We start from the raw sequence: 17,217 nt of genomic DNA on the forward strand, positions 1-17,217 counted from the left end.
TACGTCACTCCCAGTCATTCGACCAAGAATCAACGAGAAAGGAGAAACCAAGGGTGAAGTGGTGACTGGAGTATAATTTAAAAGATATTTACCTGCCTTAAAAAACAGGGCGGGCCGTGGACTGATCACACAACAGAAGAAAGGAATTTATCAGGTAAGCATAAATTATGTTTTCTTCTGTTATGTGTGATCAGTCCACGGGTCATCATTACTTCTGGGATACCAATACCAAAGCAAAAGTACACGGATGACGGGAGGGATAGGCAGGCTCATTATACAGAAGGAACCACTGCCTGAAGAACCTTTCTCCCAAAAATAGCCTCCGAAGAAGCAAAAGTGTCAAATTTGTAAAATTTGGAAAAAGTATGAAGCGAAGACCAAGTTGCAGCCTTGCAAATCTGTTCAACAGAGGCCTCATTCTTAAAGGCCCAAGTGGAAGCCACAGCTCTAGTAGAATGAGCTGTAATTCTTTCAGGAGGCTGCTGTCCAGCAGTCTCATAGGCTAAACGAATTATGCTACGAAGCCAGAAGGAGAGAGAGGTAGCCGAAGCCTTATGACCTCTCCTCTGACCAGAGTACACGACAAACAGGGAAGACGTTTGTCGAAAATCCTTAGTTGCCTGCAAGTAGAACTTGAGGGCACGAACTACATCCAGATTGTGTAGAAGACGTTCCTTCTTTGAAGAAGGATTCGGGCACAGGGAAGGCACCACGATCTCTTGATTGATGTTCCTGTTAGTGACTACCTTAGGTAAGAACCCAGGTTTTGTACGCAGAACTACCTTATCTGAATGAAAAATCAAATAAGGAGAATCACAATGTAAAGCTGATAACTCAGAGACTCTCCGAGCCGAAGAAATAGCCATTAAAAATAACACTTTCCAAGATAACAACTTTATATCAATGGAATGAAGGGGTTCAAACAGAACTCCTTGTAGAACGTTAAGAACAAGGTTTAAACTCCATGGCGGAGCAACAGTTTTAAACACAGGCTTGATCCTAGCTAAAGCCTGACAAAAGGCCTGGACGTCTGGATTTTCTGACAGACGCCTGTGTAACAAGATGGACAGAGCTGAGATCTGTCCCTTTAATGAGCTAGCCGATAAACCCTTTTCTAAACCTTCTTGTAGAAAGGACAATATCCTAGGAATCCTAACCTTACTCCAGGAGTAACCTTTGGATTCGCACCAGTATAGGTATTTACGCCATATCTTATGGTAAATCCTTCTGGTAACAGGCTTCCTAGCCTGTATCAGGGTATCAATAACCGACTCTGAAAAACCACGTTTTGATAAAATCAAGCGTTCAATTTCCAAGCAGTCAGCTTCAGAGAAGTTAGATTTTGATGTTTGAATGGACCCTGTATCAGAAGGTCCTGTCTTAGAGGTAGAAACCAAGGCGGAAAGGATGACATGTCCACTAGATCTGCATACCAAGTCCTGCGTGGCCATGCAGGCGCTATTAGAATCACTGATGCTCTCTCCTGTTTGATTTTGGCAATCAATCGAGGAAGCAGCGCGAAGGGTGGAAACACATAAGCCATCCCGAAGTTCCAAGGTGCTGTCAAAGCATCTATCAGAACCGCTCCCGGATCCCTGGATCTGGACCCGTAGCGAGGAAGTTTGGCGTTCTGGCGAGACGCCATGAGATCTATCTCTGGTTTGCCCCAACGTCGAAGTATTTGGGCAAAGACCTCCGGATGAAGTTCCCACTCCCCCGGATGAAAAGTCTGGCGACTCAAGAAATCCGCCTCCCAGTTCTCCACTCCCGGGATGTGGATTGCTGACAGGTGGCAAGAGTGAGACTCTGCCCAGCGAATTATCTTTGATACTTCCATCATTGCTAGGGAGCTTCTTGTCCCTCCTTGATGGTTGATGTAAGCTACAGTCGTGATGTTGTCCGACTGAAACCTGATGAACCCCCGAGTTTTTAACTGGGGCCAAGCCAGAAGGGCATTGAGAACTGCTCTCAATTCCAGAATGTTTATTGGCAGGAGACTTTCCTCCTGATTCCATTGTCCCTGAGCCTTCAGAGAATTCCAGACAGCGCCCCAACCTAGTAGGCTGGCGTCTGTTGTTACAATTGTCCAGTCCGGCCTGCTGAATGGCATCCCCCTGGACAGATGTGGCCGAGAAAGCCACCATAGAAGAGAGTTTCTGGTCTCTTGATCCAGATTCAGAGTAGGGGACAAGTCTGAGTAATCCCCATTCCACTGACTCAGCATGCACAATTGCAGCGGTCTGAGATGTAGACGTGCAAAGGGTACTATGTCCATTGCTGCTACCATTAAGCCGATCACCTCCATGCATTGAGCTACTGACGGGAGTTGAATGGAATGAAGGACACGGCATGCATTTAGAAGCTTTGTTAATCTGTCTTCTGTCAGATAAATCTTCATTTCTACAGAATCTATAAGAGTCCCCAAGAATGGAACTCTTGTGAGAGGAAAGAGAGAACTCTTCTTTTCGTTCACTTTCCATCCATGCGACCTTAGAAATGCCAGAACTAACTCTCTATGAGACTTGGCAGTTTGAAAGCTTGAAGCTTGTATCAGAATGTCGTCTAGGTACGGAGCTACCGAAATTCCTCGCGGTCTTAGTACCGCCAGAAGGGCACCCAGAACCTTTGTGAAGATTCTTGGAGCCGTAGCCAATCCGAATGGAAGAGCTACAAACTGGTAATGCCTGTCTAAGAAGGCAAACCTTAGATACCGGTAATGATCTTTGTGAATCGGTATGTGAAGGTAAGCATCCTTTAAATCCACTGTGGTCATGTACTGACCCTTTTGGATCATGGGTAAGATTGTCCGAATAGTTTCCATTTTGAACGATGGAACTCTTAGGAATTTGTTTAGGATCTTTAAATCCAGGATTGGCCTGAAAGTTCCCTCTTTTTTGGGAACCACAAACAGGTTTGAGTAAAACCCTTGTCCTTGTTCCGACCGCGGAACCGGATGGATTACTCCCATTAATAACAGATCTTGTACACAGCGTAGAAACGCTTCTTTCTTTATCTGGTTTGTTGACAACCTTGACAGATGAAATCTCCCTCTTGGGGGAGAGAATTTGAAGTCTAGAAGGTATCCCTGAGATATGATCTCTAGCGCCCAGGGATCCTGAACATCTCTTGCCCAAGCCTGGGCGAAGAGAGAGAGTCTGCCCCCCACTAGATCCGGTCCCGGATCGGGGGCCCTCGGTTCATGCTGTCTTTGGGGCAGCAGCAGGTTTCCTGGCCTGCTTGCCCTTGTTCCAGGACTGGTTAGGTTTCCAGCCTTGTCTGTAACGAGCAACAGCTCCTTCCTGTTTTGGTGCAGTGGAAGTTGGTGCTGCTCCTGCTTTGAAATTCCGAAAGGGACGAAAATTAGACTGTCTAGCCTTAGCTTTGGCTTTGTCTTGAGGCAGGGCGTGGCCCTTACCTCCTGTAATGTCAGCGATAATTTCTTTCAAACCGGGCCCAAATAAAGTTTGCCCCTTGAAAGGTATATTAAGTAATTTGGACTTAGAAGTTACATCAGCTGACCAGGATTTTAGCCACAGCGCCCTACGTGCCTGAATGGCGAATCCTGAGTTCTTAGCCGTAAGTTTGGTTAAATGTACTACGGCCTCCGAAATGAATGAATTAGCTAGTTTAAGGACTCTAAGCCTGTCCGTAATGTCGTCCAGCGTAGCTGAACTAAGGTTCTCTTCCAGAGACTCAATCCAAAATGCTGCCGCAGCCGTAATCGGCGCGATGCATGCAAGGGGTTGCAATATAAAACCTTGTTGAACAAACATTTTCTTAAGGTAACCCTCTAATTTTTTATCCATTGGATCTGAAAAAGCACAGCTATCCTCCACCGGGATAGTGGTACGCTTAGCTAAAGTAGAAACTGCTCCCTCCACCTTAGGGACCGTTTGCCATAAGTCCCGTGTGGTGGCGTCTATTGGAAACATCTTTCTAAATATTGGAGGGGGTGAGAACGGCACACCGGGTCTATCCCACTCCTTAGTAACAATTTCAGTTAGTCTCTTAGGTATAGGAAAAACGTCAGTACTCGCCGGTACCGCAAAGTATTTATCCAACCTACACAATTTCTCTGGTATTGCAACAGTGTTACAATCATTAAGAGCCGCTAAAACCTCCCCTAGTAATACACGGAGGTTCTCCAATTTAAATTTAAAATTTGAAATATCTGAATCCAATCTGTTTGGATCAGAACCGTCACCCACAGAATGAAGCTCTCCGTCCTCATGCTCTGCAAGCTGTGACGCAGTATCAGACATGGCCCTAGTATTATCAGCGCACTCTGTTCTCACCCCAGAGTGATCACACTTGCCTCTTAGTTCTGGTAATTTAGCCAAAACTTCAGTCATAACAGTAGCCATATCTTGTAATGTTATCTGTAATGGCCGCCCAGATGTACTAGGCGCCACAATATCACGCACCTCCCGGGCGGGAGATGCAGGTACTGACACGTGAGGCGAGTTAGTCGGCATAACTCTCCCCTCGCTGTTTGGTGAAATTTGTTCAATTTGTACAGATTGGCTTTTATTTAAAGTAGCATCAATACAGTTAGTACATAAATTTCTATTGGGCTCCACCTTGGCATTGGAACAAATGACACAGGTATCTTCCTCTGAATCAGACATGTTTAACACACTAGCAATAAACTTGCAACTTGGTTACAATCTTATTTAACAAAAACGTACTGTGCCTCAAAGAAGCACTAAACGATTAAATGACAGTTGAAATAATGAACTGAAAAACAGTTATAGCATCAATCCTTAAAAACAACACAACTTTTAGCAAAGGTTTGTTCCCATTAGTAAAGTAACAATAATTAAATTTGAAACATAAAAATTACAGAGCAACGTTTTTAATCACAGTCAATATATAAGTCTCACAGCTCTGCTGAGAGAATCTACCTCCCTCCAAAGAAGTTTGAAGACCCCTGAGTTCTGTTTAGAGATGAACCGGATCATGCAGGAAATACAAGAGTAACTGACTGGAAATTTTTGATGCGTAGCAAAGAGCGCCAAAAACGGCCCCTCCCCCTCACACACAGCAGTGAGAGAGAAACGAAACTGTCACGATTAAAACAAGCAACTGCCAAGTGGAAAAATAATGCCCAAACATTTATTCACTCAGTACCTCAGAAAATGCAAACGATTCTACATTCCAGCAAAAACGTTTAACATAATAAATACCTATTAAAAGGTTTAATGTACTTTTAACAGAGTAATTCCAGTGAAATACCATCCCCAGAATACTGAAGTGTAGAGTATACATACATGTCATTATAACGGTATGGCAGGATTTTCTCATCAATTCCATTCAGAAAATAAAAACTGCTACATACCTCAATGCAGATTCATCTGCCCGCTGTCCCCTGATCTGAAGCTTTTACCTCCCTCAGATGGCCGAGAAACAGCAATATGATCTTAACTACTCCGGTTAAAATCATAGTAAAAACTCTGATAGATTCTTCTTCAAACTCTGCCAGAGAGGCAATAACACGCTCCGGTGCTATTGTAAAATAACAAACTTTTGATTGAAGTTATAAAAACAAAGTATAATCACCATAGTCCTCTCACACATCCTATCTAGTCGTTGGGTGCAAGAGAATGACTGGGAGTGACGTAGAGGGGAGGAGCTATATGCAGCTCTGCTGGGTGAATCCTCTTGCATTTCCTGTTGGGGAGGAGTTATATCCCAGAAGTAATGATGACCCGTGGACTGATCACACATAACAGAAGAAAAAAGATGTAGAGTTCAACTGTATTATACCTTTTATAAGTTATTAATTCTATTTTTTATTTTATTTCTTTTACATCGAGAACAAAAATTCTATGAAAATTCTGATTATTGGTGCTAAAAATATATTATTGTTAATTAGCTTGTGCAGAAGAGTACATAGTTTCTCTAGATACAACTCTGAAATATAATAAAGTCTTGGAAACTCTTACTCTTTTTGTAAAAATTGTGCATGTCCCACAATCCCTAGAGAAGATAAAAAGCAAATTATGTAACCTATGTTTTCTTTAAAATGCTACTAATTGTCTAAATTAGCTACAGATGTTTTTGCTAAATTTTATTTTTTTGAGTGTCTCTAGGGGACATGGGACAAGCACAATTTCATACAAGCACAAGAAGTGTTTAATATCCCTTTAAAGTTGTATAATAACAGAATTTATGTTTACCTGATAAATTACTTTCTCCAACGGTGTGTCCGGTCCACGGCGTCATCCTTACTTGTGGGATATTCTCTTCCCCAACAGGAAATGGCAAAGAGCCCAGCAAAGCTGGTCACATGATCCCTCCTAGGCTCCGCCTTCCCCAGTCATTCGACCGACGTAAAGGAGGAATATTTGCATAGGAGAAATCATATGATACCGTGGTGACTGTAGTTAAAGAAAATAAATTATCAGACCTGATTAAAAAACCAGGGCGGGCCGTGGACCGGACACACCGTTGGAGAAAGTAATTTATCAGGTAAACATAAATTCTGTTTTCTCCAACATAGGTGTGTCCGGTCCACGGCGTCATCCTTACTTGTGGGAACCAATACCAAAGCTTTAGGACACGGATGAAGGGAGGGAGCAAATCAGGTCACCTAGATGGAAGGCACCACGGCTTGCAAAACCTTTCTCCCAAAAATAGCCTCAGAAGAAGCAAAAGTATCAAATTTGTAAAATTTAGTAAAAGTGTGCAGTGAAGACCAAGTCGCTGCCTTACATATCTGATCAACAGAAGCCTCGTTCTTGAAGGCCCATGTGGAAGCCACGGCCCTAGTGGAATGAGCTGTGATTCTTTCAGGAGGCTGCCGTCCGGCAGTCTCGTAAGCCAATCTGATGATGCTTTTAAGCCAAAAAGAGAGAGAGGTAGAAGTTGCTTTTTGACCTCTCCTTTTACCAGAATAAACAACAAACAAGGAAGATGTTTGTCTAAAATCCTTTGTAGCATCTAAATAGAATTTTAGAGCACGAACTACATCCAAATTGTGCAACAAACGTTCCTTCTTTGAAACTGGATTCGGACACAAAGAGGGCACGACTATCTCCTGGTTAATGTTTTTGTTAGAAACAACTTTCGGAAGAAAACCAGGTTTAGTACGCAAAACCACCTTATCTGCATGGAACACCAGATAAGGAGGAGAACACTGCAGAGCAGATAACTCTGAAACTCTTCTAGCAGAAGAAATTGCAACCAAAAACAAAACTTTCCAAGATAATAACTTAATATCAACGGAATGTAAGGGTTCAAACGGAACCCCCTGAAGAACTGAAAGAACTAAATTGAGACTCCAAGGAGGAGTCAAAGGTTTGTAAACAGGCTTGATTCTAACCAGAGCCTGAACAAAAGCTTGAACATCTGGCACAGCTGCCAGCTTTTTGTGAAGTAACACAGACAAAGCAGAAATCTGTCCCTTCAAAGAACTTGCAGATAATCCTTTCTCCAAACCTTCTTGAAGAAAGGATAGAATCTTAGGAATTTTTATCTTGTCCCAAGGGAATCCTTTAGATTCACACCAACAGATATATTTTTTCCATATTTTATGGTAGATTTTTCTAGTTACAGGCTTTCTGGCCTGAACAAGAGTATCAATGACAGAATCTGAGAACCCTCGCTTTGATAAAATCAAGCATTCAATCTCCAAGCAGTCAGTTGGAGTGAGACCAGATTCGGATGTTCGAACGGACCTTGAACAAGAAGGTCTCGTCTCAAAGGTAGCTTCCATGGTGGAGCCGATGACATATTCACCAGGTCTGCATACCAAGTCCTGCGTGGCCACGCAGGAGCTATCAAGATCACCGATGCCCTCTCCTGATTGATCCTGGCTACCAGCCTGGGGATGAGAGGAAACGGTGGGAATACATAAGCTAGTTTGAAGGTCCAAGGTGCTACTAGTGCATCTACTAGAGTCGCCTTGGGATCCTTGGATCTGGACCCGTAGCAAGGAACCTTGAAGTTCTGACGAGAGGCCATCAGATCCATGTCTGGAATGCCCCATAACTGAGTAATTTGGGCAAAGATTTCCGGATGGAGTTCCCACTCCCCCGGATGAAATGTCTGACGACTCAGAAAATCCGCTTCCCAATTTTCCACTCCTGGGATGTGGATTGCAGACAAGTGGCAGGAGTGAGTCTCCGCCCATTGAATGATTTTGGTCACTTCTTCCATTGCCAGGGAACTCCTTGTTCCCCCTTGATGGTTGATGTACGCAACAGTCGTCATGTTGTCCGATTGAAACCGTATGAATTTGGCCTTTGCTAGCTGAGGCCAAGCCTAGAGAGCATTGAATATCGCTCTCAGTTCCAGAATATTTATCGGGAGAAGAGATTCTTCCCGAGACCAAAGACCCTGAGCTTTCAGGAGTCCCCAGACCGCGCCCCAGCCCACCAGACTGGCGTTGGTCGTGACAATGACGCACTCTGGTCTGCGGAAGCTCATCCCCTGTGACAGGTTGTCCAGGGACAGCCACCAACGGAGTGAATCTCTGGTCCTCTGATCTACTTGTATCGTCGGAGACAAGTCTGTATAATCCCCATTCCACTGACTGAGCATGCACAGTTGTAATGGTCTCAGATGAATTCGCGCAAAAGGAACTATGTCCATTGCCGCGACCATCAAACCTATTACTTCCATGCACTGCGCTATGGAAGGAAGAGGAACAGAATGAAGTACTTGACAAGAGTTTAGAAGTTTTGATTTTCTGGCCTCTGTCAGAAAAATCCTCATTTCTAAGGAGTCTATTATTGTTCCCAAGAAGGGAACTCTTGTTGACGGAGATAGAGAACTTTTTTCTACGTTCACTTTCCACCCGTGAGATCTGAGAAAGGCCAGGACAATGTCCGTATGAGCCTTTGCTTGTGGAAGGGACGACGCTTGAATCAGAATGTCGTCCAAGTAAGGTACTACTGCAATGCCCCTTGGTCGTAGCACCGCTAGAAGGGACCCCAGTACCTTTGTGAAAATTCTTGGAGCAGTGGCTAATCCGAATGGAAGTGCCACAAACTGGTAATGCTTGTCCAGAAAGGCGAACCTTAGGAACCGATGATATTCCTTGTGGATAGGAATATGTAGATACGCATCCTTTAAATCCACCGTGGTCATGAATTGACCTTCCTGGATGGAAGGAAGAATTGTTCGAATGGTTTCCATTTTGAACGATGGAACCTTGAGAAACTTGTTTAGGATCTTGAGATCTAAGATTGGTCTGAATGTTCCCTCTTTTTTGGGAACTATGAACAGATTGCAGTAGAACCCCATCCCTTGTTCTCCTAATGGAACAGGATGAATCACTCCCATTTTTAACAGGTCTTCTACACAATGTAAGAATGCCTGTCTTTTTATGTGGTCTGAAGACAATTGAGACCTGTGGAACCTCCCCCTTGGGGGAAGCCCCTTGAATTCCAGAAGATAACCTTGGGAGACTATTTCCAGCGCCCAAGGATCTAGAACATCTCTTGCCCAAGCCTGAGCGAAGAGAGAGAGTCTGCCCCCCACCAGATCCGGTCCTGGATCGGGGGCCAACATCTCATGCTGTCTTGGTAGCAGTGGCAGGTTTCTTGGCCTGCTTACCTTTGTTCCAGCCTTGCATTGGCCTCCAGGCTGGCTTGGCTTGAGAAGTATTACCCTCTTGCTTAGAGGATGTAGCACTTGGGGCTGGTCCGTTTCTGCGAAAGGGACGAAAATTTGGTTTATTTTTAGCCTTGAAAGACCTATCCTGAGGAAGGGCGTGGCCCTTGCCCCCAGTGATATCAGAAATAATCTCTTTCAAGTCAGGGCCAAACAGCGTTTTCCCCTTGAAAGGAATGTTAAGCAATTTGTTCTTGGAAGACGCATCCGCTGACCAAGATTTTAGCCAAAGCGCTCTGCGCGCCACAATAGCAAACCCAGAATTTTTTGCCGCTAATCTAGCCAATTGCAAAGTGGCGTCTAAGGTGAAAGAGTTAGCCAATTTGAGAGCATGAATTCTGTCCAAAATCTCCTCATAAGAAGAATCTTTATTGAGCGCCTTTTCTAGTTCATCGAACCAGAAACACGCTGCTGTAGTGACAGGAACAATGCATGAAATTGGTTGTAGAAGGTAACCTTGCTGAACAAACATCTTTTTAAGCAAACCCTCTAATTTTTTATCCATAGGATCTTTGAAAGCATAACTATCTTCTATGGGGATAGTGGTGCGTTTGTTTAGAGTAGAAACCGCCCCCTCGACCTTGGGGACTGTCTGCCATAAGTCCTTTCTGGGGTCGACCATAGGAAACAATTTCTTAAATATAGGGGGAGGGACGAAAGGTATGCCGGGCCTTTCCCATTCTTTGTTTACAATGTCCGCCACCCGCTTGGGTATAGGAAAAGCTTCGGGGGGCCCCGGGACCTCTAGGAACTTGTCCATCTTACATAATTTCTCTGGAATGACCAAATTCTCACAATCATCCAGAGTAGATAACACCTCCTTAAGCAGAGCGCGGAGATGTTCCAATTTAAATTTGAATGTAATCACATCAGGTTCAGCTTGTTGAGAAATTTTCCCTGAATCTGAAATTTCTCCCTCAGACAAAACCTCCCTGGCCCCCTCAGACTGGTGTAGGGGCACTTCAGAACCAATATCATCAGCGTCCTCATGCTCTTCAGTATTTTCTAAAACAGAGCAGTCGCGCTTTCGCTGATAAGTGGGCATTTTGGCTAAAATGTTTTCGATAGAATTATCCATTACAGCCGTTAATTGTTGCATAGTAAGGAGTATTGGCGCACTAGATGTACTAGGGGCCTCCTGTGTGGGCAAGACTGGCGTAGACGAAGGAGGAGATGATGCAGTACCATGCTTACTCCCCTCACTTGAGGAATCATCTTGGGCATCATTTTCTCTAAATTTTGTGTCACATGAATCACATCTATTTAAATGAGAAGGAACCTTGGCTTCCCCACATACAGAACACAGTCTATCTGATAGTACAGACATGTTAAACAGGCATAAACTTGATAACAAAGTACAAAAAACGTTTTAAAATAAAACCGTTACTGTCACTTTAAATTTTAAACTGAACACACTTTATTACTGCAAATGTGAAAAAGTATGAAGGAATTGTTCAAAATTCACCAAAATTACACCACAGTGTCTTAAAGCCTTAAAAGTATTGCACACCAAATTTGAAAGCTTTAACTCTTAAAATAACGGAACCGGAGCCGTTTTTATATTTAACCCCTATACAGTCCCTGGTATCTGCTTTGCTGAGACCCAACCAAGCCCAAAGGGGAATACGATACCAAATGACGCCTTCAGAAAGCTTTTTCTATGTATCTGAGCTCCTCACACATGCATCTGCATATCTTGCTTCCCAAAAACAACTGCGCAATAGAGGCGCGAAAATGAGGCTCTGCCTATGATTAGGGAAAGCCCCTAGAGAAAAAGGTGTCCAATACAGTGCCTGCCGGTTATTTTACATAATTCCCAAGAATAAAATAATTCCTCAAAGCTATGAAGTATTAAAAATGCTTATATATCAATCGTTTTAGTCCAGAAAATGTCTACCAGTCTTAAAAGCCCTTGTGAAGCCCTTTATTCTTATGTAATAAAAATGGCTTACCGGATCCCATAGGGAAAATGACAGCTTCCAGCATTACCTAGTCTTGTTAGAAATGTGTCATACCTCAAGCAGCAAAAGTCTGCTCACTGTTTCCCCCAACTGAAGTTAATTCCTCTCAACAGTCCTGTGTGGAAACAGCCATCGATTTTAGTAACGGTTGCTAAAATCATTTTCCTCTTACAAACAGAAATCTTCATCTCTTTTCTGTTTCAGAGTAAATAGTACATACCAGCACTATTTTAAAATAACAAACTCTTGATTGAAGAATAAAAACTACATTTAAACACCAAAAAACTCTAAGCCATCTCCGTGGAGATGTTGCCTGTACAACGGCAAAGAGAATGACTGGGGAAGGCGGAGCCTAGGAGGGATCATGTGACCAGCTTTGCTGGGCTCTTTGCCATTTCCTGTTGGGGAAGAGAATATCCCACAAGTAAGGATGACGCCGTGGACCGGACACACCTATGTTGGAGAAAATACACTATTTCCTTATTCCAGAATTATGATTGAATATATTGTGTGTTATAAGTATAATGAATGTTATGATTATTGTATTTTGTTCACATTGGTACAAAAATGTAAACATTGTTTGTTGTGTTATATACAAAATAGTCAATGAGTCAATACGTTAACAATTATGTCATTTATGAAAGTGTAGGTAATGTCATGTGTGATGTCAAAACTGATGACATTTATGTTATTGTTGTTTAATGTATTATGTCATCGCCAATAAAAAAAAGTCACTCAAACAAAATATCCTGTGGTGTTAAAGATTTAAATATAAGAAATGTGCAGATTTTGAACATTAAAAAAAAGAACATAAATCCGAGCATTAACCACATTTTTTGTCTGTGAATATAAAAGTTAACTTACTATCGCCTAGATTGCGCTATAGAGGGTGCAAAACGAACGCCACAAAAGTTGCATTATTTCACCCCCCCCCATAGCGCTGCCATTACGAGTTTCTGAAAAGCCTCCTTGTGCGTGCAATATTGTGGCGTTAAGCTCCATACCGCACAAAATCCAAGAGCTGATTTAACATGCTCGTGCACGCTTTCCCCATAGACATCAATGGTGAGAGAGTGTTAGAAAAAAAACTAACACCTGAAGTGCGGAATGAAAAGCTCCGTAACGCAACCCCAATGATGTCTATGGGGGAAAAAAAGTTATGTTTAAACCTAACACCCTAACATAAACCCCTAGTCTAAACACCCCTAATCTGCTGCCTCGACATAGCCAACACTAATTACATTTATTAACCCCTATTCCGCCGCTCCCGACATCGCCGCCACTGAAATAAAGTTATTAACCCCTAATCTGCTGCTCCCGACATCGACGCCACTAATAAAAGTTATTAACCCCTATTTCTCTGCTCCCCGACAACGCCGCCACTATAATAAATGTATTAACCCCTAAACCTCTGGCCTCCCACATCACCGCCACTAAATAAGCCTATAAACCCCTTAACCTGCCAGCCCCCAACATCGTAAAACACTTAATTAAACTATTTACCCCTAAACCTAACAACCCCTAAAATAAATAAAAACTTACCTGTGAAATAAAAAAAATTAAGTTTAAACTAACAGTTAACCTAACATAACTATTATACTAAAATTAAAATAACTACCAATTAAAAAACTAAATTACGCATTAAAAAAACCTAACACTACTTAAAAAAAGTAACTCTAAAATTACAAAAAATAAAAAATACTAAATAATGAAAAATAAACACTAAATTCTGAAAAATAAAAAATGAAATTATCAAAAATAAAAACAAATTACATCTAATCTAATAGCCCTATAAAAATAAAAAAGCCCCCCTAAATAAAAACACCCCCTAGCCTACAATAAACTACCAATAGGCCTTAAAAGGGCCTTTTGTAGGGCATTGCCCTAAAGAAGTCAGCTCTTTTACCTTGAAAGAAATACAAAGACCCCCCCAACAGTAAAACGCACCACCCACCCAACCAACCCCCCAAAATAAAAAACCTAACAAAAACCTAAGCTGCCCATTGCCCTGAAAATGGCATTTGTATTGGCATTTTTTATTTTTTATTTTGTTTGTTATTTTTCGTAATTTTGTGTTTTTTATTTTTGTAATTTTAGACTTATATTTTTTTAGTAGTGTTAGGTTTTTTTAACGTGTAATTTAGTTTTTTTAATTGGTAGTTATTTTAATTTTAGTATAATAGTTATGTTAGGTTAATTTAAAGGTTTAAACTTAGTTTTTTTTTATTTCAAAGGTAAGGGATATTGTCATTTTAATTTAAAGTTAGGGGGTGATAGGTTTAGGGGTTAATAGTTTAATTTATTAGTGGTGATGTGGGGGGCTGGAGGTTTAGGGGTTAATAGGTTTATTTAGTAGTGGCAATGTGGGGGGCTGGCGGTTTAGGGGTTAATAGGTTTAGTTAGTGGTGGTGGTGTCGGGGAGTTGCAGAATAGGGGTTAATAACTATTATAGTGGTGGGGATGTGGGTGGGCGGCAGATTAGGGGTTAATAAGTTTTAAATAGTGTTTGCAATGCAGGAGGGCTTCGGTTTAGGGGTTAATAGGTAGTTTATGGGTGCTAGTGTACTTTGTAACACTTTAGTTACACAAAATCCATAACTACTGCTTTCAGATGGCGGTTTGGGTTGTGTCGGTATAGACTGCATTTTAGCCTCACCACACAACCTGTAATACTGGCGCTATGGAAATCTCACGCAAAGCGTCATTTTTTTGAGTGCGGGATTAACGTTGTGTTACAGGCTAAAATGCTTGCGGTATATCTATGCTGACAAGACTCGTAATGGCTGTGTTACTGTTTTTACACTGAAATTGACATTTTTTCAGCGTTAAATCCGTAACGCAAAACTCATAATCTAGGTGTATATTTTGCATATGAAGCACTAGCAGAATTATAAAGTATAACGTACTCAGACACACTAAAGATCCAGATATGACTAAGTCAGCAGCTACTGAAAATGTTACATTTTAGAAGCTTCTTCTTTTTTTTTTAACTTTTTAAATATTTATTTACTCTGGATGGAAAGTTTTCAATTTTCATGCATTTATTTGACCTCAGGATGTTTAAAAAATATAGAACCAAGAACAAATATGTGGTATTACCTGTGTGCAGCAAGAGATGCCGGGACAAAGTCTGCTGTCGGCCAAAAACTTTACCACACACATCACATGGAAAAAGCTGTTCATTCAGTTTCCAAGCTGTTAACCCATTGCCCGCATCAGGTCCAAGAGGGTCAGGCTCTGGAACAAAGGAAAACATATTGAAGTTAGGGAAATGCAAAGCATTACATTTCCTTCATTACATTTAAAGTGAAGCAAATGCTAAGCACTGGGGGTTTAAAGGGACATGAAACACAATTTTTTTCTTTCATAATTTAGGTAGAATTTTCATGTTTACTTCTATTATCAAATTTGCTTCAATCTCGGTGTCATTTGTTGAAGGAGCAGCAATGCACTGTTGGTTGCTGACTCAACACATGGATGAGCCAATGACAATCGGTATATATATGCAGCCACCAATCAGCAGCTAGAACCTAGGTTTCTTTGCTGCTCCTTAGCTTTCCTAGATAAACCTATCAGCAACGCATAACAAGAGGAAGCAAATTAAATAATAGAAGTAAATTAGAAAGTAGTTAGTATTCTCCGAATCATGAAAGAAAAATGTTGAGTTTCATGTCCCTTTAAAGACACCTGGAAAAGTAGAAAAGGTTCGGAAGACAAAATACTTCAGTGGCCTCGTTCACCCCATTGTCCTATTTCAGTTAGTGTTTTACAACGAGGCAAGCTTTAAAGGAGATAAAGCTGGAAAACACAAACTATTAGGGCTTGCTTTACCAAGCAAATATGTAAGCCCCTGTCTGCCCCAACTTGAATTTAACCATTGCACACAAGCACTATTTTGCGCTCGAGTGCAACATTGCCCCCTGCCCACGCATAGCCAATCACGGGCAGGCAGGAGCTGTCAATCTCCCTGGTCTAATGACCGCTGCTTGATAAATACTGATTGCAGGTTCTCATGAACCATTATTATCATATAACCTTGCTTATAACCTTACTTCACCACTATTAATACAAAATATAAGGAACTTACAGTTTATCTTGCATACATTTTAGTTGGACTTTTTTTTCCCATGAATATTCTTTTTATCTATTATTTTTTCAATAATTGTAATTTCACGCATCTAATAATGTTTCATTTAAATGCTTATTCCTAACCACGACTATGTATCTTTAAATGTGGGCGTCAACATTAGCACTGACCAGTTGATTATCCAATAGGAAGATGTTAACAGTTTTAAAAGGGTGTATTGTTTTTATATGAATCAGATATGATTACGGCTACGCCTGAAATATGTCAGCTTTTACTGCCCTTCTGTGATGTGTGACATGGTATGGGTATGTGACTACGGATGTTCAAATAAAAGTAACGTTTTATTCATGCAGCCTCTCGGACTTATTTCACTTCTTTGCATTCACAGCTGTTTTTACTGAGTTGAGCTGATTCCTCACTGGCTAGTGTCTCATGTGACTGACACAAAACTGGGTCACGCACAGAGAGTGGCTAGGTCTGGAACACAGCGTTCCTCGGACAGGGAGTCCGGCATCTCCAGGAAAAGGCAAGGGCACCAAAGAAAGTATAGTGTCCGATTGCACCACAGAGTGAAACTACTAACCTGAGGGTTGCGTATTTGGCCCGACGAATCTACAGAATGGGACACGTGAGTCTTATGATTAATACTGGCAGTTTTGCACACTGTAGCGTGTGTGGGCTTCTGTAAAACTTTTTAATAATGTTTGTATATCTGGTGTCCGCCCACACCATCCAGAAGGTACACTCACTACTCACACGTTTTTAAGGAAAATATGGAATTGAAGCCTGTGAACTTTTTCTCCTTACGTTCTATTAATGAAAGGGGCCATGTCACAGCAGAACTGGATAAGATTTTCGATTTGGATCGTGATCATTTTTACTCTCCTTATGCTTTTCGAAGACATGAAAACTCTAATGAGCAGAGAAAACAAGTTGAAATGGGACATATGTGTTTAAAATAAATATATACAACTACAAATGATCCCAAGGGGATTACATATTAACAAATTTCCAACATTCCCTGTTGATGATAAAGATTTTGTGATTATGTGGAATATAGTCTTGAGCGAATGTTCTCTTCGTTTAATGGCATTATTAGTTAAATATAAGACACAACTGTTAACTGATGTAGGTAAATCTATAGACCTTGTACAGCATGAATTAAATGTGCGCAGGGGTGACACAAACTACCCGCATTTTGACAAGATTGTACAAGAGGCATTAGCAGAGGTAAAAACAGAGGTTATAGCTATTAAACAAGAAAAATATATGAGACAAATCTGACTATGACAGCAACTCAGTATATATATGGAATAAAAAGGTGAGATTTCAAGATAGGAGACAGAGGACAGTGAGCAGAAATAGCAATTTGTCTTGAAGATCACGTAGACGTACAAGGGGCAATAACAAGGGTGACCGTAGAGTGACTTTTAGTGACAATGAACTTAAGTCTCATGGATAAAGTTCAGCCTCGAGGGGGGAGAAAGTTAGTGTGTCATCAGAAATACCTCATTTTAATTTCACCAACCCTCAGACTAATGTGCAGGAAAG

At 41.5% G+C, this 17,217-nt stretch overlaps 1 protein-coding gene across 1 annotated transcript in view; it reads right to left on the reverse strand.

Annotated features, from left to right (window-relative positions):
* The window catches only part of ZNF827 (zinc finger protein 827), a 577,489-nt gene that overhangs the window by 71,924 nt on the left and 488,348 nt on the right, over positions 1 to 17,217 (reverse strand). The window contains exon 9 of the mRNA XM_053703710.1: positions 14,679 to 14,816. Coding sequence (XP_053559685.1) covers positions 14,679 to 14,816 — 138 coding nt within the window. The remainder of the gene's footprint in view (positions 1 to 14,678; positions 14,817 to 17,217) is intronic.

The sequence above is a fragment of the Bombina bombina genome, chromosome 2 (genome assembly GCF_027579735.1).
Source record: "Bombina bombina isolate aBomBom1 chromosome 2, aBomBom1.pri, whole genome shotgun sequence".
In the NCBI taxonomy this organism is placed as follows: domain Eukaryota; kingdom Metazoa; phylum Chordata; class Amphibia; order Anura; family Bombinatoridae; genus Bombina; species Bombina bombina.